This window comes from Protomyctophum parallelum (genome assembly GCF_964188405.1).
Source record: "Protomyctophum parallelum genome assembly, chromosome: 1".
Lineage (NCBI taxonomy): Eukaryota > Metazoa > Chordata > Actinopteri > Myctophiformes > Myctophidae > Protomyctophum > Protomyctophum parallelum.
The window spans coordinates 40,629,929-40,657,881 of NC_139697.1; the positions used below are offsets into that span (position 1 = coordinate 40,629,929).

Below are 27,953 nucleotides of genomic sequence, written 5' to 3' on the forward strand. Positions count from 1 at the left end.
CTCGCACCTTTTCAGGTCAACGACCCTTAACCCATTGAGACCTGATGCGGATTCTACATAACGCCTTCTAAATCAGTAGTTCTCACTTTTTTGTAATTTACTTTTTTTCCCCGTACAGTACAAGTTCGCAGTGCGGCTGCTGTGAGCTTGTACATAATTATTCTAGCCAATGCTAAAATCGAAAATGACACAGAAGTTGTTAGAATTATTGTGACGCTGTATTAACACATTACTGGTGAGTGGTGACCCTCTGGAACTCTCTCAAGGGCCCCTGGGGGTCACTGGACCCCACTTTCAGAACCACAGACTTAAAACCCTATATGGTTGAGTCCCTGAGGGCTTTTTATACTGTCTGTCTTTCTGTTTTCGCTCTATATTAAATATCTGAAAAGAGCAGATCGACGAGCTTGTCGATCTGTTATTTTCTGCAAAAGTTTTCCCCAGAAAGAATACGGATGGGGTTTAAGTGATTTATTTTATTTTTATATTGTGGTACACACAAGGGAACCCGCACAGTAACGTACATCCTAAGTGTTCATTTAACTCAGAGACTGTATCGTGAAAAACCAAAAAATAAACATTGCTCATCTGCGACTGCCAGTAGACTTGGTTGAGGTGTTGGAGCCAAAAGGAAACCAAATGAACAATTAAAGGCAGCCCTCCGCACACTATTTTTGAGCGGCGCTGGCTGCTCCTATGCACAGCTTCGTGTGTCTGTATGAGCACGGAATGTGCTCAGCTGATTGGCTGAGCATGGAATGTGATATATTTATATATATATTGCAAGCTTTCAGTCACTCAGTGACTGTACAAATTAAATGTCACACTCTTGAGTTACAAATAAACACTTTTACTTGTGCAAGGCCAGCTGTTGAACAGAAACGTGGAAATTGTGGCACTTTTGTTTAGCTTTTTTTCTTTTTACAGTACCCTATTGGTCTACTATGAATACAAGACTATGTTTTTTTCCAAAGGAAATATATTTAAAAAAACTGGGTCGTATTATAATCAGGGACTAGACTATTTGACATTGAATATCCTTTTTCCACAAACGAGTCTTATATTCAGCACAATACGGTATGTACTTATGTAATATGTCATGATGCTGCTTTCTTGGCCATGAAAAGATTCTGATTGCCGTGTGTGTGTGTGTGTGTGTGTGTGTGTGTGTGTGTGTGTGTGTGTGTGTTAGGAAGAGGAGATGACCATGTTGGGGGAGATCACCCACCTCCAGACCCTGACAGATGATCTCAAAGCTCTCACCATGGACCCCCACAAACTGCCTGCCTCCAGTGAACAGGTACACATCACACTGTCTCTCTCTCTCATTGCTCTCCTATCAACTCCCTCTCTTCCTCTTTCTCACTCCCTCTCCCGTCTCACTCACTCTCTTCCTTCTGCAATCCTTCCTTCCTCTGCCTAGCTCTGTTCGACCTTTCCCTTCACACTCCTTTGTCTCACGTCCTCTGTGTGTTTTCAACATACAGTAAGTGATGTCTTTTGACATTTTGTATTGCAGTGATTTAATAAAGCTACTTTTAAAGGTCAAAGGTCTCTCTCTCTCTCTCTCTCTATCTCCAGGTCATCGTTGACCTCAAGGGGTCAGAGTGCACCTGGTCCTACCAGACTCCGCCCTCGTCACCGAGCACCACCGTATCCAGGAAGTCCAGCATGTGCAGGTTGGTGACCACAGCAGGCCCGCTGCACATAAACACTGCATGCAGGTTGGTGACCACAGCAGGCCCGCTGCACATAAACACTGCATGCAGGTTGGTGACCACAGCCCGCTGCACATAAACACTGCATGCAGGTTGGTGACCACAGCCCGCTGCACATAAACACTGCATGCAGGTTGGTGACCACAGCCCGCTGCACATAAACACTGCATGCAGGTTGGTGACCACAGCCTGCTGCACATAAACACTGCATGCAGGTTGGTGACCACAGCCTGCTGCACATAAACACTGCATGCAGGTTGGTGACCACAGCCTGCTGCACATAAACACTGCATGCAGGTTGGTGACCACAGCCTGCTGCACATAAACACTGCATGCAGGTTGGTGACCACAGCAGGCCCGCTGCACATAAACACTGCATGCAGGTTGGTGACCACAGCCCGCTGCACATAAACACTGCATGCAGGTTGGTGACCACAGCCCGCTGCACATAAACACTGCATGCAGGTTGGTGACCACAGCCCGCTGCACATAAACACTGCATGCAGGTTGGTGACCACAGCCTGCTGCACATAAACACTGCATGCAGGTTGGTGACCACAGCCTGCTGCACATAAACACTGCATGCAGGTTGGTGACCACAGCCTGCTGCACATAAACACTGCATGCAGGTTGGTGACCACAGCCTGCTGCACATAAACACTGCATGCAGGTTGGTGACCACAGCAGGCCTGCTGCACATAAACACCAACGTTAAACAAACGTCCCACTCTCTGTCCTCTGCTGCCTCCCTGTGCACTAGAGAGAATACTGCAGCCTTAATCTGCCAAAGCTGACGTTAACAATTCCTCATGACCTTTTTGATTTTAGATTTGATTTGATTTTGGTTAAATTTCAACAAAATATAACTTCAATCCAGGAGGATGTACACACAAAAGTGTAATAAAACATTTCCAACCCTGGACTTGGCCTGGATTGCATGCATGCATACACTACCTCTCTGGTGTCACTTTCCTGTCACTGACTCTGCACTGTTCTATCTAGTGAAGGCAACATAATAGGATATAAGATATCATAATATAATGGCACTGAGATAATAATATTATCTCAGTCTGTGACACTGAGATTGGTTGTATTTGTTAGTGTTGGTGGCATACTGTCGTTCATTGCTGTCTGATAGTGTTTAAAGATTTGCGTTGTTTTTTTTACTCCTAGCTATTGTGTTGCTATTCCAAGCTGTATCCTACAGTACTTCTTTGCTGCGTCTGAATCGCGCCTAAAGGTCTATCTAAGTATATATATAGGACTTAAGTGGTTAATGCCTTTCAACGTATTCATCGATTAAAGTTCTCAGTCGCCACGACTCAATCATTTGAATTCCATAGAAGTCAGCATGTCTTATATGGAAGCATCACATGCACTGAAAACAGGCAATGTACAAGCTCAGAACACATTGCAAAGCAACACAGTGTGAGCTTGTAGATTGGCTATTTTCGTTTTATTTTATGTTTAGAGAGTATTTGAAATGGTCAAACTAGCGATATAATTCATGTTCAGAAGCATCTTCCATAAAACCCTCTGGGATATATTATTTCCAAAAAGCAAAGGTTAAAGCATCAAGATTTTTCCAACTGGTAAATTGTATGAACAGCAAGAACATAGGTTTAGATCAAAATTACCAAAACATCATAACTGTACATATTGTGATAATATTTTTGTGTGTGCTAGTGTGTGGCTCCTGTCACACTGTTTCACAGATCACATTATTTTTCACATTAACTTACAAAAAAGGTCAGTTATGAGATTTTACGGTATTTTGCTTTAATCGATGCGTATTGCAATTGATGATGACATTTCCCAGCAGCAGCGGGTGACTCTATCTCTCTCTCTCTCTCTCTCCCCCTCTCTCCCCTGCAGTAGTCTGAACAGCGTCAACAGCAGCGACTCTCGCTCCAGCGGCTCCCACTGCCACTCCCCGACGTCCCACTTCCGCTACCGCACCTCGTCCTCGTCCTCCTCGGCCCTCCCCCAGCAGACCCCTGCCCGCCTCTCGTCTGTCTCCTCCCACGACTCGGGCTTCATCTCGCAGGACGCCTACCAGTCCAAGTCCCCGTCGCCCATGCCCCCCGAAACCCTGCAGGTACAGCACCGCGCCCGCTCCGCCCTCTGAACCCCTGTGAGTGAGTGAGTGAGTGCGTGCGTGCGTGCGTGCGTGAGTGCGTGCGTGCGTGCGTGCGTGCGTGCGTGTGATGCCGAATGACGCCGGTGTGTTTTTGTTTTCAGCACTTGTTCACCACATGAGGGCTGGGCAATTAACCGGAAATATATATAATTTAATTGATATTTCTTTCATTTCACTATATCAACAAATTGATGAGAAATGAGTCAAATCTATTGTTTCATAATCAACTAAAAAACGGTGTTATACTTTGTTGTACAATGATGGCGTACAAAATGCACCAATTTGTCAATATCGTAAAAATCAGCTGAGGCAGTTCCACCATGCCGAGCAGGCCCTGGGAAAGAAACGAGGTGCTTTTCTACAGCGTCTGATGTAGAAAAGGACGCAGGTGGTACCGCTGGTGGTATAGCTCTTTTTAATTACGTGATATTTGATTGTCCTTGATACAGCCCTGTGTAGACATACCAGTCCAGATATACTAGTATGTGTAGAGACATACTAGTTACTAGTCCATCAGCTATGACGGATAAGGAACACTAATGGTAATGCACAGGTAGCTGCTTATACGTTACAATATGTATTGTTGCGACCGAAGGTCGCACGCTTACTATGCAAACATGTAGTGATGCTGTAACGCTAACTCAAGCCTGTCACAGGCTCCTGTCATATCACACACACACACACACACACACACACACAGGTAGAGGGCTCCATCTGGTGGACTATTGAGTACTCGCGCACACATAATTCATTTTATCTGTGTTGGACGTTTGTTTTGGTTTCAGTGGTTGAGCTGCTGCGCACCAACATACATGTCCAGGTGCTCCTTTGAGAACTAGCCCAAAATATGAATGTGCACCCCTGCTTATATGAGACAATTTCAAATGAAACTTCTATGACAGCGCTGACATAACGAAGTGACATTATTCCGGTAGAGTGTCTCAGCCCTTCGGTCGCGTGTCGCCTATATTAACCCATTCTGACCTGAGATCAGATTCATACGAGGTTTCCACTGGACACACACTGGTCTGATTAACCCATTCTGACCTGAGATCAGATTCTAGAAATGTCAGTTGCTCTTCGATTTTTCAAAAATAGCAGACCTACAAGCTCGTATCGCGCCACTCGGTGGCGCGATATGAGCTTGTAGATCTGCTATTTTTAAATAGCTAAAGCATAACATGATGCTGACACCAAAATGGGTGCCCGTTCAGAATGGGTTAAGGCGTCTTACTGGTGTATTATATAAACTGTAGTGACCTGCAATGGGCCTCCACAATACTCCCAGGTCAACACCAGTAGAGTACACATTGCATACAGTATAATTAGAGCGGCATCCATAATGGTCTGTTTTCATTTCATCCACAGACATTGTTGCACAACATGCTCTTAAATGCAAGAGCACAATGTGTCTATGAACACTAGTCATGCACATAAGTGCCACCCACACACACATGCACAATTGCACGTACACATGTGCAGAAACGTATGCAGAATTTGCAGATACAGGTGCACAGGACCACACAAGTGAAAAGTAAACACACACACACGCAGACCATCCTAGCCATTGCATTCTACTCTGCTTTCCAATTCCACCTATGTGGTCAGAGAACCTTCCCTGGTTGCTAGGTTACCGTGTGCTCATTAGCAAGGAGTTGTGTGTGTGTGTGTGTGTGTGTGTGTGTGTGTGTGTGTGTGTGTGCTGAGTCACCCTGGCAGTCATTAGTGGCAGAGAAACAGACAGCTGTGTTCCTCCACTGAGGATCAGGGTTGCATGCGCACAGAAACCGGGTCCTGCTAATTAAGCCTGCTAGATTAGGATCGTAGCAATAACTAGACTAGATCATTTCTTTTATCGTAAATCATGACTGCTTCGATCATTTTTATATTAAATGATTTTTGACACCCTGACACATTTTTCTGTCTTCTAATAAAGCCTTTTAACAAGACTTTAAAGGGAAAGTAATTTGGATTCAATCCTTTTTATTTGCATGTTGAAAATAACAATATATAATAGCAGATCTATAAGCTCTGTCCTCTGTCCGTACAACAAAGTATTAAGTGGTCAATCATAAAAATTGGTCCTATCATATTAAATGATGTTATTACAATCTGCCAAGATCTAAAAGCTGACTTTCAAAAATAAATCAATGAAAATCACAATACGGCCATTCATATAAAAATAGTCTTGCTGTGGTTTCTTTTTTCAGTTTTATATCTTTTGGAGCACTGCCATGGTTTTGATAGATTCTTTTTTTTTTTTACTGGTCATAATTCTGCAAAACTGCCCATAAATGTTTGCCTTTGAATGTTGCAGTCGCAGCTCTTTGCGTACCTTTCAATTTGTTGATAGTGGTTCTGCCTCATTTAATAGAACAAGCTGTCTCCATTCTATGCTTAAGCTTAATTTATACTTAATTACATACATCGCAGAATGGTGGTGCTTGCTGTGACAAGAAGTGCCTTTTCAGTTATTTTCAGCAAGCCTACGGAGTGTAAATTAGGCTTTACAGTGTGGTAGGGGCTGCTGCTTAGCCTATTATTTGCAAATCATGCTTACTGGCTAACTCTTGCGCTTTGCACTGTTGCTTCCGCTGTGCTAATGTTATAAATTGTGTGTTATCAGCCATAATGTGTTCTTTCTGCTTCTTTCTCTGTCTGTCTGTCTGTCTCTGTCTCTGCATGTGGTGCATCTACTTCCACTAATGTGACATTTTCTTTGCTTGCCCCCTGTGCGTTATTCAAACTGCTGACGCCCTGTGTGTGTGTGTGTGTGTGTGTGTGTGTGTGTGTGTGTGTGTGTGTGTGTGTGTGTGTGTGTGTGCGCGCGCTTCCATGTTTGACTTTGCGTACACGTGTCTGGGCTTGTACAAATCCCTGTGTTTTTGTGTGTCTGTGTTTGTGTGTGTGTGTGTGTGTGTGTGTGTGTGTGTGTGTGTGTGTGTGTGTGTGTATGTGTGTGTGTGCTCTGCTGCGGCATGGCTCTGCTCTGCTGTACAGCCCACCGTCTCTCCTTCTTCGCCAACTGTCACTAACAACACTCAGACTGTCAATGAGGACTGCTCCTCCTCACCCACACACACTGAGCCTGACTCCACCACTGGTGTAGAACAGGTGAACACACATCCATACACACACACACACACACACATCTGTCGGTTGATTGATCTCATCAACACACCCTGCCTTCCATTAACTCATGTATTATCCATGTTTTCATGCCCTTGTCATTGTCTGTCGTCAGTGATTCCCAACCTTTAAAATAATTCTGTTGTTATACCGATGAACAAGAACTTTAACTACGTTAGTTCCATTGGTCCAAGCCTTAGTTCCATTGGTCCAAGCCTTAGTTCCATTGGTCCAAGCCTTAGTTCCATTGGTCCAAGCCTTAGTTCCATTGGTCCAAGCCTTAGTTCCATTGGTCCAAGCCTTAGTTCCATTGGTCCAAGCCTTAGTTCCATTGGTCCAAGCCTTAGTTCAATTGGTCCAAGCCTTAGTTCCATTGGTCCAAGCCTTAGTTCCATTGGTCCAAGCCTTAGTTCCATTGGTCCAAGCCTTAGTTCAATTGGTCCAAGCCTTCGTTCCATTGGTCCAAGCCTTAGTTCAATTGGTCCAAGCCGTAGAGGTATGTGTTTGGCTTCTGCCGGTCGATTTTGATATAAACCTTATAGCCAAACCCACCGCGGGTTATCAAAAGGTAATTATTATAACCTGCGGTGCCGCGGGTTATGGTGCTGGCTGGCTGGATGGCTGGAGTATTTGGTGGTCAGATGGGTGGGCCACAAACACTTTATCCAGATGATCAAGTGGGCCCTGATCCAGAAAAAGGTTTGGGAAGCACTGAGTCAAAACCATAGTCATTGATTTTGAATATGATTTCTCCTTCCTTCCTCCCTCACTCACCATTCAGTTGTCAAATGGTTTCGACCACCACGTTGCCCCCTATCTGCATGGAGCGGTACTACAGTCGCCAGACGGCCACCTCCATCCATCCCTCACTTCCTCCTCCTCCTCCCCCCTCTCCTCGCCCTCCTATTCGCCCACCTCTCCCATGTGGGCGTGGTCTCGTCAGGGCTCCTGCAGCCTATTAGGGGAGTTCCCGCCCTTCTGCCCTCTGGGGGCTGGAATGGTCCCATCTTCCAAAGTGCCCACCTGGAAGGTTTGTTCCTCGCCATAACTCTCACTCCCCTCTCCGTTCTCTTCTTGTTTGATCTTTTGTCTTTCATTCCCTTTTCCATCTTTCCTTGCTTCCTTATCACTTTCCCTTCGTCTCCCCGGTCTTCTCCGGACCTCCAACTCAGCCACGTTACTATACTTTACATCATGCTCAGAAAGGCTTTGAGGACTGCTAATGTCTTATTTCATTTGAAAAGTTTCTCCTCTCATTCTCTTTGATGTCCATCAGCCACACAGAGAGATGGATAGATAGACCTTTATTGGTTCCGCGGGGGGAATTCAGTCACCAGAGGCTGCGTCAGTTAAGATACAGTTACAGAGCAGGAGAAATACTGCAAGATATGAACTATCCTCAAGTCTTTGCAATGCAGTTATTTTCTTTTCTTTCTCTTTATCTCCAAATTGTTTCCACCCAGTTTTAGCCACTAAATTGAATTTAGATATTGCCATTTGCCAGATGTATCGGCCGGCGGGGAGTTGGCTACGCGAGACTAGCTTCACAGAAACGTTGGCTGAATACTGTCTGTGATTTCTGAAACCCTTTTCCCTTTGTCAAAAACTTGGTGTAAGACTTAATTAATTAAATGCTTTAAATTATTTTTTCTATGATTAATGTAGGACTGGGCTAAGCCTGGCCCCTATGACCAGCCAATGGTCAACACACTGAGGAGGAGCAAAGACAGGAAGGAGACTACAGATCCCAGCAGCCACCAGGGCAGTGATGTCACAACACCAGGAGAGGAGCCACAGAGGGTGAGAGCTTCCTGCTCTGCCACAACACCCAAGGTGAGATCATGTGACTTGTTGTTGTTTAAAACTCAGAATCATCACATCATTTAACCTTAATGTCTACGCCAAAATAGCCAAACTACAAGCTCACAACAACCTCATAACGTTGTGCTTTTGGTGAATTTCCCCCCCAGAACAGGGAAGTTAGCTAGGATTCATGTGGCATTATTTTACAGGTCTGTGTGTGTGTGTGTGTGTGTGTGTGTGTGTGTGTGTGTGTGTGTGTGTGTGTGTGTGTGTGTGTGTGTGTGTGTGTGTGTGTGTGTGTGTGTGTGTGTGTGTGTGTGTGTGTGTGTGTGTGTGTGTGTGTGTGTGTGTGTGTGTGTGTGTGTGTGTGTGTGTGTTTGCGTGTGCGTGCGCCACCCCAGCAGGATGACTGTGAGGCCCATGAGGAGCTGGCGAGGGCGTTGGCCAGAGGCCTCCAGCTGGACATGCACCGCTGCAGCAGAGACTCTCTGCAAGGTTCCAGTGGCTACAGCACCCAGAGCACCACACCATGCTGCTCTGAAGACACCATACCCTCACAAGGTAACACACACACAGCCAGACTGACATAAAGGCACCCAGAGCACCACACCATGCTGCTCTGAAGACACCATACCCTCACAAGGTAACACACACACAGCCAGACTGACATAAAGGCACCCAGAGCACCACACCATGCTGCTCTGAAGACACCATACCCTCACAAGGTAACACACACACACAGCCAGACTGACATAAAGGCACCCATACCCTCAACACCATACCCTCACAAGGTATCTCACGCACACACATGCGCGTTTGTGCTACTACACATTTAATGTTTTATCCATTAATATTGACTGCCAACAACGTGTTTTGACGTGTGTCAATCCAAAGCCCACACCGCCAGGGACGTGCGTGTTTTGACGCGTGTGTTTTTAGTGTGTTTATCAACGATCAGGGATAGATCGTACTGGAGCCAAATATTCTGTGACAATTTGAAAGGTAAGGAAAAAATCACTAGAAGGGGCTGAATTATTTATTAAATTGAAAAATGTAAGACCTGAGGCCGATTCAACAAATGTCTTCTAATTCAGTAGTTCTCACACTTTCAAGAGAAACACAACTAAGTATAAATCAAACCTAAATCTCAAATCGTTATTGTCAACAGACAAATATTTTTTATTGTGAGGATCAGGAAAACATTTTCTCATATTCTGCACACACACACACACACACACACACACACACACACACACACACACACACACTGTCCTAAAAGTACCCAGAGCACTGTACCATGCTGTTATGAAGACACCATACCCTCACAACATAGGACACAGAGAACACCACAGCATGCTGCTTTGTACTTACTATACACAAAGACACACACAAATGCATGCACACGCACGCACACACACAACCAGACTTAAAACACACTGTAGTTCTGAGGACAAGATGACACAAACAGCCACTATGTGTGGCTGTTATTCTCAGAACTCAGCTGGATGCTCATAGCCTCATACACAGACTTCCTCATACAAGATACTAAACAGATATCAGTCATGTCAGTTCATTTTACTTTAAAATGTTCATAATGTGTGAGTACAGTACTCTGTCAACCACTGTTCTGTTTTGCCACTTGCCAGTATGTGAATAAACCTCAAATTTGATCCGTTCTGAATGTAATTCCCACTTCTTAAATTAAAAATGACCTGTTTTTCTAATCCCTGTCAGTGTCAGACTGTGACTACTTCTCGGTGGGAGTGGACCAGGAACCGGAGCAGGACCTGGACAAGTCGTGCACCATCCCCCGGGGCAGCGACATCGGCCAGTCCTACCGACGCATGTTCCAGTCCAAGAGGCCTGCCTCCACCGCGGGCATCCCCTCCAACCCGTCCGCCGTGGTGACTCCGGGCACGGCCACCATCCGACGCACGCCCTCGTCCAAGCCCAACCTCCGCCGGCCCCCGGGGAGCCTGGGCCTGGGCCCCATCCCCATCAAGCCCCCGATGATCCCCGTCAAGACGCCCACGGTGCCCGAGCACCCCGGGGGCTGGGGCCTGAGCGAGGGAAACGACGGCGGGGGTCCCGGCGCGCGGAGTCCGTTCAGCCCCCAGACCCCGCTTTCGCCGCAGGGGCCATTCTCGTCCAAGACGACCACGCCGACCTGGGAAAACGGCGGCCTTCTCCAGGCCCTCCACAGTGGGGGGAGCTCTGACCCTCCGACCCCGCCTCCGCAGCCCGGCGCTCGGGTGACAGAGTGGGAGCGTCAGCCTCTGCCAGAGGTGCTGGAGGAGATGGAGTGCAGCGGAGGCGAGGTGGAGGATGTTCTGGTGTCCATCCGGCGAGGTGTTAGGCTCAAGAAAACGACAAGCAATGACCGGTCGGCGCCCAGGATCCACTGAGATGAGGGACGCGTGCCGTTGGGTCGCCCGCGTCCATCAGCCACGGATTTGCCAATTGGATTGAAGTGAATGAGAAGTACAGACATAAAATGGCCACTACAAAATAGATGCAAAAGGAGAAGTTGACTCAAGATGCTGATCAGGGGTCAAATTGGATATGTTGTCATTGATGGTTAAAGTGGTATTTCATTTTGGGGTAAAAAGACAACAACTAAACTGTATTGCACACAACATGCCAGTGTAGTTTTAGGAAGAAATGCTATAGATAAGGATATTGTTTGTCCTGGTGGCTGCCCACGCTGATTTGTTTCTGCTTTTGGCTTCTAGTCTATGGGGACCAAGAAATAATCTTATCAAACATTATTTGACTTATTTGAAATGGTTGATGGTTTGCTGTTGTCACAGCTCTCCTCTTTTACCCCGCCAGCCATTTTCTCGTCGTCAGGAAAGGTGCCAGAAGCCTAAGCGCCGAAGCATTTTCTTGGTTGAGGTTGACTATTAATGAAAATTCTGCTCCAACGTGAAATACCTCTTTACTGTTAAACTTGAGAGACCCCTGCTCCGTTCTTCGAAGCAACTTCAGCCGAGCAAACGAGCAAACGGAACAAGAGTGAAGTGTAAATGATGTTGCCAACGGATGGACACCTGCATAAGAAGGATATTGTTGTAGCCGATATGTTTAGATCAAAAATATGACTACATGTTTCAGTGTCGTTTAGGAAAGCGGGGAAGATAAGAGGGAAAATGATATGAGAGGGGGCTGGACAGAGGAGAAGGAATGAGTATTTTCAAAAGATCTTTATTTGTATGTACATATTTATATCTTGATGCGTTTGTATGTTTTGTTGTCACAGCTCTCCTCTTATTCCCCCTGCCTACCCCCCCATTCTCTCGTTTTCAGGAAAGGTGCCAAAAGCCTTAGCGCTGAATTTTACTTAAATAACTTTTTATTTTCGTTCAGTTTAGGCTGAATCTTTTTCTTGCTGTTTTTTTCTGTGAAAACATAGGTATTTCAAGGAGAGGATATTACAAGGACAATGAAAGAATGGAAAAGATGAGATGAGACAGAAGGAAAATGGAGATTGGGGAAAGAATTAATTAAGGAAGTATCTAATTACTATGTCGTGTACCGTTTTGGAGAGTCCTGTGACCCTTTCTATAGCAGCAAAGACTTTTCTACAGCATTTAAAACCACATAGTTAAGCCTGCATGCTCTAAAGGAGTTTACCCCAGTACAATAATAATCCTTGTGCCTCCTGGATTAGCATAATAAGAGAATACACATACCTTAATCTACTAATAACCTACAGTACCAATACGAACGGTAAATGAAGGAGGAACAGGGATTCTTTTGAGGAACCAGGAAGCCTTCAACCTGGGAGATCAACTTGCCTGTCGGTGAGTACCGTGGTACATGTGGCTCATTGGCTACACGTTAAGAGTGAAATAGATCGACCCACATCAGGTGTTGCCTACAGCATATTATAAGCCATTGGTTTTTAGCAATCGTACTTGTTAATAGCTGTTAACTATTGGTTATCAAGCACTGACTGTTGGCACTATTATCTTTGCTATTAGCTGTACAATATAACTGTAGGCTTCAACCTCATTAACAAGCACCCTCAAAGTGAGAAATCACCACGTATTTGGAAAGCACCAAAGCACTTACGATTCTCTCGTGCTTGGGAAAGTAATTAACGTACTTATCCGTTTTAATATAATTTCTGATGACACATTGTGATTCTTCATATTTCCTTTCAACTTCAAACTTGTAGTCTTCCTGGTTCCCTAATGACGTGTTCCCTCACATCTCCTCATACCGTACCATCAGTGACATATTGCTCAAACATCACCCAAAAATTATCAACTAAAACTCTTCAAATATGCATCTAGTCCATTGTAGTGGTTGCTGCTACAGATTACTTGTTACTACTTGGCTGTAGTAATTGGAGTAATGTGGATTGGTGTATTGAACTATCATAGTGATGCATGTCCAGTGATGGTAGTGATAGTAGGTTCCTGTGGACCTTTTAAGATCTAATGTTAGTTCAAAAGCTAAAGTGTTGGGACAGTAACTTGGATAAATGCTTGATTTCCAAAAGCATATAGCCTATATCTGTTTGTTTTTTTGTTGACACTAAATTGTTTTGTGTGTCATTCAAGAGTCCAAATGTCTTTGATATTGTTTCCACATGGTTTGACACGTAGGCAGAAGACAATTTGTACACATTTTAATAAATTATAAAGTCAACAGTCAGTACATTAATTTAGTGCACTGTCCCAATAACTAGATTAAATGGAGAATAAAAAAAATTATATCTCTATTGAAATATACACCTAAATAACTGGAGAATCTAGCAGGTATACAGCATATACAGCATCTTCATGATATTTGTTTGGAATGATTTCTAGTCACATGATGTTCTAGCTTGTGCTTAATTTATGCTCTGTCGTGCAACAGTGTCGCACACCGAAGATGGCAGGTCTACAAGCTCACAGCGCGTCACATCCGCAATGCTTTTTGAGCTTGCAGATCTGCTATTTTCTGCATGCAACAACACCGACCGAGCAGATGCAGGACTGCCAAAATGTACAGTATGTATGACAAATAAAAGTGTAAGTTACAGAGGCTTGCACACATACTGTAATAAGTACTGTACTGTATGTGTCAAGGGAAGAGCTCTATTTCCCATCACTGTATATCACTGGGTTGGGTAGCTCTAAAATACACAGGATCCAGTGTGTCGTTATAAGCATTTAAAATGTCATTTAAATGCTTGTACGACCGGATGTGTATGAAATTCTAAACGGTTAATGTGTAACGAGCACATTTGCAAACTGATACTGGCTTGTGATTTTGGTGTGGGATAGCAAGACTAGTTGTCTAGTGTTGCCTGGTTGCTGAGCTGGAATACAGTTAACTCCCATTTTATACTATAATATTATAGTCCTTAATGTATTTATTTTTATCCGGTTCATTTCTCCTCTATTTTCTTAAAGGTTTTTATGCATTTCTTTGTGGTATTATTGAGTAGGAGAAATGTTTCAACTTTTCCCCCATCTGTGCTGCCGGGCGTTCAACAAATCCTTAAGCATCTCTAATATAAATGCATGTTGTTTTATTTCATCCCCCCCCCCCCCCCCCCTCACTCTGTTAAAAGGGTTTAGTATTAACTGTTTACTGTACTGTTATTTACGTACCCCGAATGGAACTTCTCTTTCTCCTTATCAAACTGTGTTATAGAATGCCTGCTGGACTTGTGAGTCCCCATAGATCCCTGCGATACTGTGTTAATTCTACACAGGAATCGGTCCCCATAGATCCCTGCGATACTGTGTTAATTCTACACAGGAATCGGTCCCCATAGATCCCTGCGATACTGTGTTAATTCTACAGTAGGGTCATACATTTCTACTTCAGTGTCCGGCAGTTTGACACCTATATATGACGACTGAAGCCTGTCTGGTTTTTATACCGCCCCCTTCCCTTAATATTCCACATAGGTTTTCGGAACACGCGTGTAGCTGATGCGATGACATGCATATGACGCTGAATGTTCAAAAGATCTGCGAGGAGATATGACTGTTTGTGTCTACTATCAATAGTCTGGGTGGTCCCAATCCAATCACTGGAGTTGTTATAGTGATTTACAGCAGTATACACGGGTATAATACTGTATGTAACGACTTTGACAATGTGCCCTAGTCTGGTTACAGCTATAACACCCGTAACGCCCCATTTATAGGGATTACGGGTTATTTATACTTCAGTGTCACACACCAAAAATAACTCGGGCCTAACAGGCATTTGTCCTGTTGCAGTGCCCTTGAGTGAGGCATTTAACCTTCATTGCAGGTCTCTCTGCATGAGAAGATGAGCTAAATGCCTAAAAATGTCAATTTGACTGATTCTCCCAATTAGCAGGTGATCCAGATTGGAGCTCAACCCAAAATCACTCGTCCAACCCCAGTGTGTGTAGGAAGGCCATTTTGTCCCGGAGCTGTAAGTAATGGCTGCTGTTGGTGTGTTTTGATTTGGGGTTTTTTTTTTTTTTTTTTGACTAAAGCTTTTGATGTTGAGATGAGTTGCCAAATTTTCTGTATGCTATTAAATGGTTATGAAGGTTATCCAGGTTTGATGTTTTAAATCTTGGTTTGATGAAAAAAAGAAGAAAAAGACTCACCCGGTGCTGTGCTCCTCAGACACTTGATTTGACCCCTTTCCTGTTCTCTATATCAGGGTTTCATTCCAAAACACCATGTATCCATTTAGGCAAAGAAAGCTAAGAAAATACCAACTGTATGTTCATTGTAAACATTAAAAAAAAATGTTTACATTTCCCAATATTATTCTATAAGCACGTTGTTAATGTGTGTAATACATTTTATTCAGTAGTTCATTTTACCCAGCAATTATTTTAATAATCTTTTTCACAAATGGTGGATATCACATTTTGAAATGAAACTCAACCCTGCAACCCAAAAAATTACTTATTTTCTATCAATGACACATGCACCATGAAGCCTTGATTTCATCGATATTTATTTTGGGTTTTTTGCATTCCTGAGCCAATAATTTACTGACCGATGACCCAGTCATCAAATTATTGACTTAGAAATGAGTCAAAAACTAAAAGAATCTCCATGAATTCAAGGCTTAATGGTGTGTGTAATTGATGAAAGGGTGAACTACCGGTAGCCTACTGCTCATTTATATTGACTTCCTCTAAAGTTGTCCCAGTCTGATATTGGTTATAGTTGCACTACAGGGCAATGAAGGGACTTGTGTATAGCCAGGCAAGGATTTACAATACAAAATCATGACCACTAAAAGGCATCCCTGCCTGAATGTATCAATGTGTGTTAAATGAACCACTTAAACCCAAGATATTACACTGAGTGAGTCCCCCAAGCCAAGGTCTAGCTTTGCTCAGTATTTCCCTCTACTCCAAATCTCAGAGATTTGCCGATCTACAAGCTCACAACGCACCACAATGCAACGCATTGTGAGCTTGTTGATAAACTATTTTTGGCAAATGTTTTCCCAATTGTATGCTAGGGTTCAAGTGGTTAATGGTATATAAATTGCATTTGAGGAAAAACAATTGACAATAATAGGAAATACAGTATTCATTTCTCAACAAACTACACCAATTCTGTATCTACAGAATTGGAGATGAGACATTTGTTCTAGGGTTGTCCCGATCCGATCACGTGATCGGAAATCCGGTCCGATCATTTTCAAATGATCGGAATCGGATCGGGAGCAAGAAAACGTGATCGGGACATCCCTAGTATCAACATTATATCCATATTATGATATTAGACTGGATATTGTCTGACATTTTGGGTATTGTAGGGTACTATTGTGATATGGCGTGTTCTATAGAAAAAAATAATATTGGATCGGGAAAAATCGGTATTGGCAGATACTCAAAATCAAATGATCGGTAGCAAAAAACATGATCGGGACATCCCTAATTTGTTCTAAAGTATGCCTGTTTTAAAAAGTGTTCAAACACAAGTTTGAAGTCATTGAAGATCCTTCTGAAATAACCAGTCCTATACCTTGCCTATTAGTCTTGCTGTTGTTGGACTGAGCTGACCTATTTCTTTACCTCTGGCACTTGATACTCTTGTATGCTTTATTGTTGAGGTCCTGAAATCTGACCGTCTCCTATTTTCTATGTACCCGTTGTTTCAGCTAAAAATAAAGATGTAGCATAAAATGTGTCTAATGAAGTAAATGCGTGTGCTTGTTTCACTTACGGTATGTTGGCAGGTGGCGCACCCACTGCACCTGACCTAGGAACCCAGGAAGTTATACAATTCTAGTTCCTCCCTCACACTAAAGAGACATTTTGAATCTGCTGCAGATTAATGATGGTGTTTCCCCTCATGCAGGGTGAAGTACCCTGGACTTTTATGTGTTATCCATTTAGCCCAAATGTCTGACTGTAAGTCATAATCATGCTGTTTACATTTCTGTCTAATAAAGTCAAATCAAACAATCAAAGGAGAACCATTGGGAAGGATCTCTCACACTTAAAGACTAAGAGACGGGAGACCCAGACCACCAGACCACCAATGATTCTGAACTCAATAGGAAGAACTTTTAATGATTTTGAGAGTAAGGTTTAAGTTAAATCTTGTTATCTAAAATGACAACCTAACTATACAGGCTAAAACGATAGAAGCATCTGCGCTCTGAACAACACTGGTCAGCAAGTGGTAGGCAAAAGAAATCCAACATCATAGAAGAACACGTTTATCCACAGTCACAAGGGGGCGCTCTGTAGTAGTCTGTAGTACCAAGACGATCTGACTACGAGTAGGTAATAAACTGGAAGAAAAGTAAGTGTGTTCTGGTCCTGTTGATTGAGCTGAGCAGGAGCCAGGTTTTCTAGGTCCTGCTCAGCTCAATCAACAGGACCAGAACACACCTGGGCTGGCTGCCATGCAGGATCACATCATCCACCAATGGGGAGGTCAACTGCATGGATGTATGCAGTGGTGGAAAGTAACTAAGTACTTTTACTTAAGTAATGTACTTAATGTTAATTGTCCCAGGAAAATGCAGATTAGACTTAGATGTTGACTATAAATGCTCTTTTGTGAAAATCTAGGAATTAAATCGTATAGTACAGTCTAGTGAATTTACAGTACCACCAATCTAGGTATGGATCCGTTGTGTAGTTATAATAAACGATGAATGAAAGGATGAATGAAAGGATAAACGATGAATAAAAATAAACGATGAACGATGGATGAAAGGATAAACGTAAAATAAATGTATAAGCATAGGAAGCGCATGTTGATTGCATGTGTCTTACAGTTAGATGATGGATAACGGTACAGTGGGAACCTGATTTTTTGATAAATGAGTGTCCAAATACACTATATATGTTTTATGGCCCTATATTTCTACAAAATACAAAACCTGTGATGTGCAGTCATTTCGGGGATAAACAAGGAATTGAAGGGTCAATAAAGTTGTTTTAAAGATGTACTGGGCATGTTCAAATCATATACTTTACATTTATTATTCCAACCATTTTCCAAAGCATAGACTTACGTTTTGGGGATGCTAATTTAACATTGAGGTTCTCCACTGGACCGCCTGGACCTGTATCTGTCGCTGAGTGTGGCTGATGATGTGATGGGTTCCTTCCACCTCCAGACTCCAGAGAGTGGATTGTCACAATACATCCATACAGCTGCTTGGATGCTTCCTCCTCCTTTTCACCTTCTGACCTACCTATGGATGGATTGCTGTCCTCCAGGCTGCTGCTCAGCTCAATCAGCAGGACCACACACATCATACATTTTCTTCCAGTTCGTCGTCAGATCGTCTTGGTACAGAGCGCCCCCTGGTGACTGAAATAATGTATATGATGATGACACCAGTTGGATTTAATCGCAGGGATCAAATAACGAATGCATGCATTTCTTATGTAGGGCCTACTACAGCTCACTCGCTGTGTAAAGCGGCTAGTGTTCAGAGGGCAGTTAGATGTTTCCGTTTCCGTTGGTGTTGTTAGGCATTTTAGATAAACATTTAACTTTAAAGTTAAACTCGCAAATCATTAAAAGTTCTAATTGAGTTCATTAACAGTGGACTTACTACCGTTTCAAATCTTTAAGTGTGAGAGATCCTCCTTGGTTTGATTCCACTCAGTGATAGAAAAATCAATGTAGCTAGGCCTACTGTAGAAAGAAACACTGGTTCAATGTGTAACCTCAGCTGGGAGGCGAACCACAGACCTCGTATGAACAAGGCGTCCACGTTACCAGTGGACTAAAGAGCCAGACCTGACAAAGAACCAAACCTAAAGTCACCAAGCACAGACAAATACATTTGTCACGTTTTAAGCTATTTTAATATAAATGTTTATTTACATTTGACTTCTTTACTAAAGACATTTAGTTATAATTATTAATTCCATCGCTTAATTGTATCAAATAAATCCACTAAAGACTAGGCCTAGTTGTAATAATCCATTCCATCTGTTAAATCCACTAAAGATATAGCTGTAACTTATTAATTCTATCACTGAGGAAATCTCTTACATTTCCGGCGTGGGCGGACGTCCATACGCCGTTACTACGCGGTCCAAGAGAAGACGGCGTATCAACGTCGTGTGCACGGCGTGTCGGCGTAGTTCATTTTCAGGTCACTTTCAACTGTCTGAAAACACAAAAATAGTCTAAAACTGTCCGACGGCGTGAGCGGACGTTGATACGCCGTTGATACGCCGTCCAGAGAGAGACGTCGTATCAACGTCGTATGGATGGCGTGTCGGCGTAGTTCATTTTCAACTGGACAACGTTGGCGCTGTTCACTTTCAACTATTTTTGCTATGATTGATTGTTGATTTATTTTTGATTGATTATTTTATTTTCGTGTTCTGCACACAAAGTGCCCTAACCCCATGGGTTTATAAGAGTAAGACACATTTACATTTAATTATATTCATAATCATAAGACATTGAATTAGAGTCAGTGAGCTGAGACTGCTGAGTGAGTGTTTGGCATGCGTCTGACTTGGACGTTGTGTGGCTAATTGTGCAGAGAGAAAAGTGATATTAACTTCTTTGTGCAGTGTTGAATTTATACTTGGCTCGTGCACTTTACTAGAAATATATATATTTCAAAGTTCTCCAGGACCATAATTGAACTAGGAGATCTGGGACTTGAACATGGAAGAGCATGTTGAGAGCCTGATCACCAGACCAGTACACCATCTCATAGTTGTTGAAGACGTGTTCTTTTGTATTTTAGATTGCTCAGCTCAATCAGCAGGACCACACACCATACATTTTCTTCCAACTCGTCATCAGATCGTCTTAAGATCGAGCGCCCCCTGAAATGCATGCATTCGTTATTTGATCCCTGCGATTAAATCCAACTGGTGTCATCTATATACATTATTACAGTCACCAGGGGGCGCTCTGTACCAAGACGATCTGACGACGAACTGGAAGAAAATGTATGTTGTGGTCCTGCTGATTGCGCTGAGCAATCTAAAATACAAAAGAACACGTCTTTCGACAACTATGAGAGATGGTGTACTGGTCCGGTGATTAGGCTCTCAACACAGAGGTTCCATGTTCAAGTCCCAGATCTCCTAGTTCAATTCTGGAGAACTTTGAAATATATATATTTCTATTAAAGTGCACGAGCCAAGTATAAATTCAACACTGCACAAAGAAGTTAATATCACTTTTCTCTCTGCACAATTAGCCACACAACGTCCAAGTCAGACGCATGCCAAACACTCGCTCAGCAGTCTCAGCTCACTGACTCTAATTCAAATCAATGTATTATGATTATGAATATAATTAAATGTAAATGTGTCTTACTCTTATAAACCCATGGGGTTAGGGCACTTTGTGTGCAGAACACGAAAATAAAATAATAAATCAAAAATAAATCAACAATCAATCATAGCAAAAATAGTTGAAAGTGAACAGCGCCAACGTTGTCCAGTTGAAAATGAACTACGCCGACACGCCATCCATACGACGTTGATACGACGTCTCTCTCTGGACGGCGTATCAACGGCGTATCAACGTCCGCTCACGCCGTCGGACAGTTTTAGACTATTTTTGTGTTTTCAGACAGTTGAAAGTGACCTGAAAATGAACTACGCCGACACGCCGTGCACACGACGTTGATACGCCGTCTCTCTCTTGGACCGCGTAGTAACGGCGTATGGACGTCCGCTCACGCCGGAAATGTAAGCGATTTCCTCAGTGATAGAATTAATAAGTTACAGCTATATCTTTAGTGGATTTAACAGATGGAATGAATTATTACAACTAGGCCTAGTCTTTAGTGGATTTATTTGATACAATTAAGCGATGGAATTAATCATTATAACTAAATGTCTTTAAATAAACATTTATATTAAAATAGCTTAAAACGTGACAAATGTATTTGTATGTGCTTGGTGTCTTTAGGTTTGGCTCTTCCTCAGGTCTGGCTCTTTAGTCCACTGGTAACGTATGCGCCTAGTTGATATGAGGTCCGGGGTTCAACTCCCAGCCAAGGTTACACTTTGAACCAGTGTTTCTTTCTACAGTAGCTACATTGGTTTTTCTATCACTGAGTGGAATCTCCTGTTATTTTATTTTTTGTATTTTATTTTTGTATCAATGTTGTTACTCAAAGGGAACAGCAGACTGCATTGTGGGAGGTAGCAAGTAGATCAGTGACTTGGCACACTGGCTGCATGATCTGGAGGTTGTGGGTTCAAACCACACTCAAATCTTTACTTGCCAAAATCTGCCATTGACCCCCATTCTGAATTTCTCAAATTTAAAAGCACTATATTTCTAAAACTATGATACAATTCAAAGATTCCTTTTCAGGCAAACATGTCGTTTGAATGTTTATGAACCACAATGAAAACAAGTCTCTGGCTCTTCTGTCATTATCTATTCTGCCTTTTTAGAACAGCATGTGCAGTGGCTCACTGGGTACAGAGCCTGCCTGGGAATCAGGAGGCTTGCCGGTTCAAGTCCTGGCTCTGATATTGTCCCAAATCCTCCAAAAAACGACATGCTATAGTATGCCGTCCGAAACAAAAAATGAGACATTTATACCTTTGGCATACTACTAGTCCTACATACTTAAACCTAGAAACCCCATTCAAACCTATAGGTTCATCTTACGGTGGACATGTTTGCCTGAAAAGGAATCTTTGAAATGTTTCATAGTTTTAGAAATATAGTGCTTTCAAATTTGAGACATTTATAGGCAGATAGTGGCACGTCACTTTCACCTAGAAACTCCATTCACACTTTGTAAAATTCAGCTTACTGTGGAGACACATGCTGGAACATTTTACTTTGAAATGTTTTGTAGTTTCTGAGTTATTTAACTTAAACGCCCAATGCATTCTCAATGGCAATAGCACAATTTTGGCATGCTACTAGTCCTACATACTTACACCGAGAAACCCCATTCAAACCTATTTAGGTTCATCTTACGGTGGACATGTGTGCCTGAAAAGGAATCTTTGAAATGTTTCATAGTTTTAGAAATATAGTGCAGTTGAAGATATTACAATTTAACCTTGACCTCACTAACCCTTAGCACAGATTGTCCTGCAATTTAACAAATAGCATCAGCAAGGGATTCTACAAACATGAAGACCCTAAAAAAAGAGGTATTACACGGGTCAAATGTTAAATATTTTCAGTGGCCATTGCCTAAATGGCAATTTTGGACAACCAAGCCAGATTGTTCTAGAACAAATATATCAATACAAATCAATAACAAAAAAATTCATAGGAAACCTTTTTTAGTATCAAACACATCACATCATATTGGCTAAATGGTGGTCTTGAACATCAAACCTTGTGCTTACAAAGCACACATAGTTCTCATGCCACAGAAGCATGACTTTTCTTTACTACCAAACTTTATGTAAAGAGAAGACAGGTGAGTGGGGTTTCCTTGGACAGATTAAATTAATCTTCTAATCCACCGCCTGCTCCCAAAGCCTTGTCAACATTGGACTACTCAGTCAAAAACTCATATCATTGAACACATTTTGTGCCACATTATGAGATCTTTATGCCTATACGGCTTTATAATGAACACAATTGTAACACAAGACACTTTTCAAACAAACTCTTTAATATAGAGCATTATGAAATACATGTACAATTAACAAATTATTTGACAGATATGTTTGCAGGCATTGACTGACTTTGCAGATTGTTCTGTACGGTCCACCAGATGGCAGCACAAAAATATAATGTGGACATTGTGGGGTTAAACTAGTAGAATTATATTACTTGATTCATACATCAACATAGACAGCACCGAGAAATAATCAAAATATCAGCAGCAAAGAAAACAAAAAAACAAAGATGGGGTCTATTAATGTTAACTCCCATGTGTGTACTTCTTCATGTCATGTGGCCACTTTTGTGACATACCATGACTCGAAAGTGACAGGCCAACCCAACCCCCAAGTGACTTCGATTATAACATTTTAATCAAAAAAAGTGAAAATATAAAACAAGTATGGGGGAATAAAATGAGCTATTTACCTACTGGCAGAGTACACAAGATATTTGGTGCCAATCGGTCGAGTGGTTGGCAAGATTAGCCCCAGACAGACAGACACAGACCCATTATATTACCTCTGGTAATATTCAAACACATTTACACACAAAATGAAAATTGTATGACTTGGTTTAATCACATAACAAAACCCAATACTTGGTTCATGTCGTTGAGAATAATTGAAATGCTCCAAGACAAATTTGAAGTCTAAACTGAGATTTAGGCAGGCTGCTCTCCCATTGCTTTCAATCGAGGGAGACTTAAGTGTACCAAGCAGAAGGTGCACATATCTGCTGTGCATTGCAGATTAGCCTCTAAAATTGCATCATCCATCTTCAACCGCTTATTCGTAGTCGTGTCGCGGGGACAACAGCTCCACCAGAGAGCTCCAGACTTCCCTCTCCAGAGCAACATTAGTAACTTCCTCCTGGGGGATCCGGAGGCATTCCAAGGCCAGTGAGTCGATGTAATCCCTCCAACTGCGCTTTGGTCTGCCCCGGGGTCTCCTCCCAGTGGTACGTGCATCGAGGATCTCCCTAGGTAGACGCTCGAGAGGCATCCTAACCAGATGCCCGAACCACCTAAGTTGGCTCCTTTCCAGGCAAAGAAGCAGCGACTCTACTCTGACTGAACTTCTCACCGTACCTCTAAGGGTGACTACAATGACATCAGAATGCTTTAAAGTAGGCATGGACCGATATGGAAATTATTGGCCAATACAGATGTTTAAAATAACAATTTAGCCGATATCCAGTACATCGGTGCATCACTACTTTAAAGCACCTTTCCCCTGATGGAATCATAAACTTGGAAATTAAATCAGTAATTTAATTTCCCACTTGGGTGGTTTAATCAGACAACCAGCTCCACCTTGGCTTAGCCTTGACATTCTGGGGTGACAACCATCACATAATCATTAAACATGCGGTCAGGCAAGGTAGAATTGTGGCTTGTGAACCTTTTAGTGACTTTCCCTGTCACTGAAAGATCACTGGTTCGATACCGTCAAGACACAACCAAAATCCATTGTTTGTTCTGTCAAGTGCCTTGGAGCAAAGTAACTGCATACAAATGACACTGTGCTAGCTCAGTGTGACCAACTTTGGATGAGAGCATCATCTAAATGCCTGTACTGTATTTCAAGATCATGTCTAAGCACGGCACCGTATTGCTTTTATTTTAAGGTCTGGAAACCAGCTTCTAAAGTGTGTGTGCCGGTAAACAGTATTTCTTTAATTACTTGAGCCATAATTTATACTTCAAGCTCACAACATTGTAACTTTATGTCATGAGCTTGTAGATTGACGACACTGCTTCAGCCCCGAATTCAGATAAAAGCGTCAGTCAGACTAGTGAGAGAAGCAAGGATACTGTGTATACACAGTAGCCAAAAATGGGAAATTGGTTTTTTTTTGCCTGATGTCTTGCGACTCAAATGTTACTTCTATTAATGCCGTCTCTACTAGTGCAGACAGTGTGACCCGACCCATTTTCTTTTCCTACACACCTGTCGCCAAGATAATTAAGGTGTGCAAAAGATTAGTTTCATTCTTGGGTAGTGAGACCAAACACATAGAAAACACTTAACATATAAAAAGCTTTAGAGTTACATTTTAAAGTCCTACTGATAGCTATCACAACTCTTCATGCACACAAAACCATATAAATATATTGCTATCGAGGTAGCAGCCGGACACTTTGTTCCTTTTCTCGTTACATGATGCTGAGGGTTTCGACCAGGAGTTTGAGAGGCCGTACTGTATCCTAAAGGGCCACGGTTAGGTTTGACCTCCACAACGGATCAAACAGCAGCCATGTGTGTCCTTCTGGGCTGTCAACGTGTTATTGAGTAAAGATGACAGCCGACGACACCCTAATGCCTGATTTATACCAAGTTGCGTTTGATGCCATCGGGCACAGAAAATACCTGATCTACAAGTTTGCTTGTAGATTGGCTATCTTCAGTAAGTATTAATCAAGCCTAGTAGCTGCTCATTCACATGAGATAAGAGCCTCAGTTAAGATGGAAATGCAAATGAAGGTTTAGCAGTAAAATCTGTGCTTTCTGGATAAATTCATCTTGATTGGGCTGTAGCACAAAAAACAGACAAATAAATTAAAGGAAATTTGGGCTCCCCATGGTTTTTAATCGCATACATAAACAAATTAGTTTGGGTTTTTTTATACTTCTCATTCCCTTTGCCAATATGACTGAATTAAGCCTAATTAAAGCACCGTCGTACAACAGTGTTGTGCACTGAACATAGCAGACCTACAGTACAAGCTCTCAATGTGTGGCAGATGCAACGTGTTGTGAGCTTGTAGATCATCAATAACCGTTGTGCGACTGTGCATCAATTAGTCATTAGTATTCAACTGCTCCATTTTCCGGAAGAACACATTCTGTCCTAATGAGGCAAGCAGCAGAAACTGCTTTAACATGCTTTAAAAATGCTTTTAATCTTTCTGTAGTTTCCTGTGAGTCATTTAAAAAGGGGAACCAAATTACGCAACAGACGTTCAACATACCGCTTTAGATTTCAGGGTGTCCATTCCAGAGCAAAACCAGCATTTAAAAAAGGAAAATATAAGTAAAACCCATGTTTAATTGAGAAATAGTGCTTGCAGCTGCCGTGACATTACAAGTCAGCCAAAGTCAAAAGGAAATTAGTCTGGCAGCCCACCGTCCTACCAGCAGACCATAATAGAATAGAATATTCTGACCTTTAAATGATGGATGTTACCTGCCAGAGGAGCCGATAGCATTAACAACCACACTCAAATTCTGACTTTTATACTTGCGGAATCTTCCTCACTGTCAGTGTCTATTGGAGAGGGGCTTTTGGGAGTGTTTGGAAATTGTTACGTTTATTTTAAGCTTTAAAATCATAAAATGTTATATACTTATTTTAATTAAACAAGTTATTTTTTGATGGAATCTTTGACTGGTATATTTTTTTCACAATAACCATTCAAAATGTTTCTGACAACTTCTCTAAAAGATTAATTACATTTTTTTATTTTGAGTGTCGGGGCCAACCAGATATGTACCGGAAACTTATTTAATTATAATTATTTGAAGTAAGCCTTGCTGAGCCATGAGGCCCATAGGGGCAGGAGCCCATTTATTGTTTCTGTAGCGTTGAGGCAGCTTGTACAAGTACATCCCTGGACATGACACTAGTATGACGGAGGGACTTACCCCAATACAATCTTGATGCCGAGTGCCAAGCAGGGAGGCCTGGGATCGGCCTGGGATCGGTACCCGACCTCCCATCGGACTTTCTAACCACAAGATCACTGAGCTGTTTATTTAAGTAATTCAACATTACCGTTTCTGATTACGTGTTTTTGCATTCCAAAATATCGTCAAAAGCTAGGACCCTCAAGCATTCATTTTTCTATACAGACAAATGCTGTAATGCCACAGAGCTACTGGTAGGTGTCGCCAAAAGAAAGACTACTGAGATGAATGTTACATGACTTTCAGTTGTAATTGTAGTGGCATGTAGAGTTGTGTCAGACTGTTTAAGTGTTAGAGGGGTTTTGAGTATGATGGCTTGTTAGGAGTTTGACGGCGTAGCAGCAGTGGGCTTGGTTGGTTTGTCTTCTTTGTCGTCACCCATGAACAGCAATGGGAACATCCCCAGAATACAGCCAATAGCCACTCCTATTGCTTTACCCTGCAAGGGAACAAACACAACACTTTATTAACCATTTAAACACTTTGCCCCCCAGAGGTCTACTTGGTCCCCTCTACACCAAATGACTTCGCTGGAAATAGCTAATCTACAGGTGTTTCTTTTTCGTGGAATGTTCGCCAACTTCTCACGAATGTTCATGTGGTTCATGCACCTGTAAATACATGCAGCAGATGTGCATAGAAGCAAGAAACACTAGAGCGAGTGACGCAGGCCTAATTAGTAATTAACACCACCTGTACCTCCTTCCTGTGTCAATTTTAAAGTTGTTTTTCGTCCCATAAATCGATTAGATTTCTTTTTTAAAGGTGATGAATGCTCTCACCATGTGGGAGTTCAGCCTGGTTTGCCACATGTCAGCCTGTTTGGGGGATAATTCTGCACCCGTCATTCCTAGTCTGGATACCAGAGCTTCCACGTAACCTGCAAGACTACACACACACTCAGTGGATTTTATGGCGCACACACACACACACACACACACACACACACACACACACACACACACACACACACACACACAGTTAGTTTAGAGATGGCAGATAGTGTATGATTCACCTGCTAGTGCCAACAACACAAAACTACTTCAATCCAGTATAAAATACATAAGTGGATAAACACTTTGAAGATTCAACTGTCAAGTTAAATCTTTTCACAAAAGAATGGGTTGAACATAAAACATACATAATAGTCTCAGGTTCAACTCTGGGTGAGGAAGTGTGTTGAATTAGGGTTTTTTTTAACCTCCCAATTTAATCGTTATGCCAATTCTCCCCCTGTTGTACAGGTCCTGGTTGTGCCTGCAAAACTACACTGTTTTGTGAAGACAACCATGTGTCTCCTCCATTCCCAGCTGCTTCTCTTCACCTGCTAAGTGAAGACTTTCACCAGGAGGGCATAATGCTTGTGGGGGGAAACGCTCCCCTTATCCCCTGCCGACACCCCGACCAACCTGTAGTATTCCCATGTGCAGTG

At 42.4% G+C, this 27,953-nt stretch overlaps 2 protein-coding genes across 4 annotated transcripts in view; one reads left to right on the plus strand and one right to left on the minus strand.

Annotated features, from left to right (window-relative positions):
- Positions 1-16,893, plus strand: part of LOC310865440 (protein MTSS 1-like) — a 75,651-nt gene extending 58,758 nt beyond the window's left edge. For 2 of the 3 annotated variants that reach the window (XM_083774558.1, XM_083774560.1), the window contains 7 exons: positions 1,193-1,300; positions 1,582-1,679; positions 3,594-3,816; positions 7,769-8,017; positions 8,653-8,820; positions 9,192-9,351; positions 10,525-16,893. In XM_083774558.1, the coding sequence (XP_083630684.1) occupies positions 1,193-1,300; positions 1,582-1,679; positions 3,594-3,816; positions 7,769-8,017; positions 8,653-8,820; positions 9,192-9,351; positions 10,525-11,195 (1,677 nt within the window). In that variant the 3' untranslated portion in view covers positions 11,196-16,893. The remainder of the gene's footprint in view (positions 1-1,192; positions 1,301-1,581; positions 1,680-3,593; positions 3,817-7,768; positions 8,018-8,652; positions 8,821-9,191; positions 9,352-10,524) is intronic. The other variant, XM_083774559.1, reaches the window with a different exon arrangement.
- A 5,928-nt stretch (positions 16,894-22,821) lies between these two features.
- tmem65 (transmembrane protein 65) overlaps positions 22,822-27,953 on the minus strand; it is a 34,202-nt gene continuing 29,070 nt past the window's right edge. The window contains exons 6-7 of the mRNA XM_083777545.1: positions 27,304-27,409; positions 22,822-26,960 (exon numbers count right to left, since the gene is read on the minus strand). Of these exons, the coding sequence (XP_083633671.1) occupies positions 26,841-26,960; positions 27,304-27,409 (226 nt within the window). The 3' untranslated portion in view covers positions 22,822-26,840. The remainder of the gene's footprint in view (positions 26,961-27,303; positions 27,410-27,953) is intronic.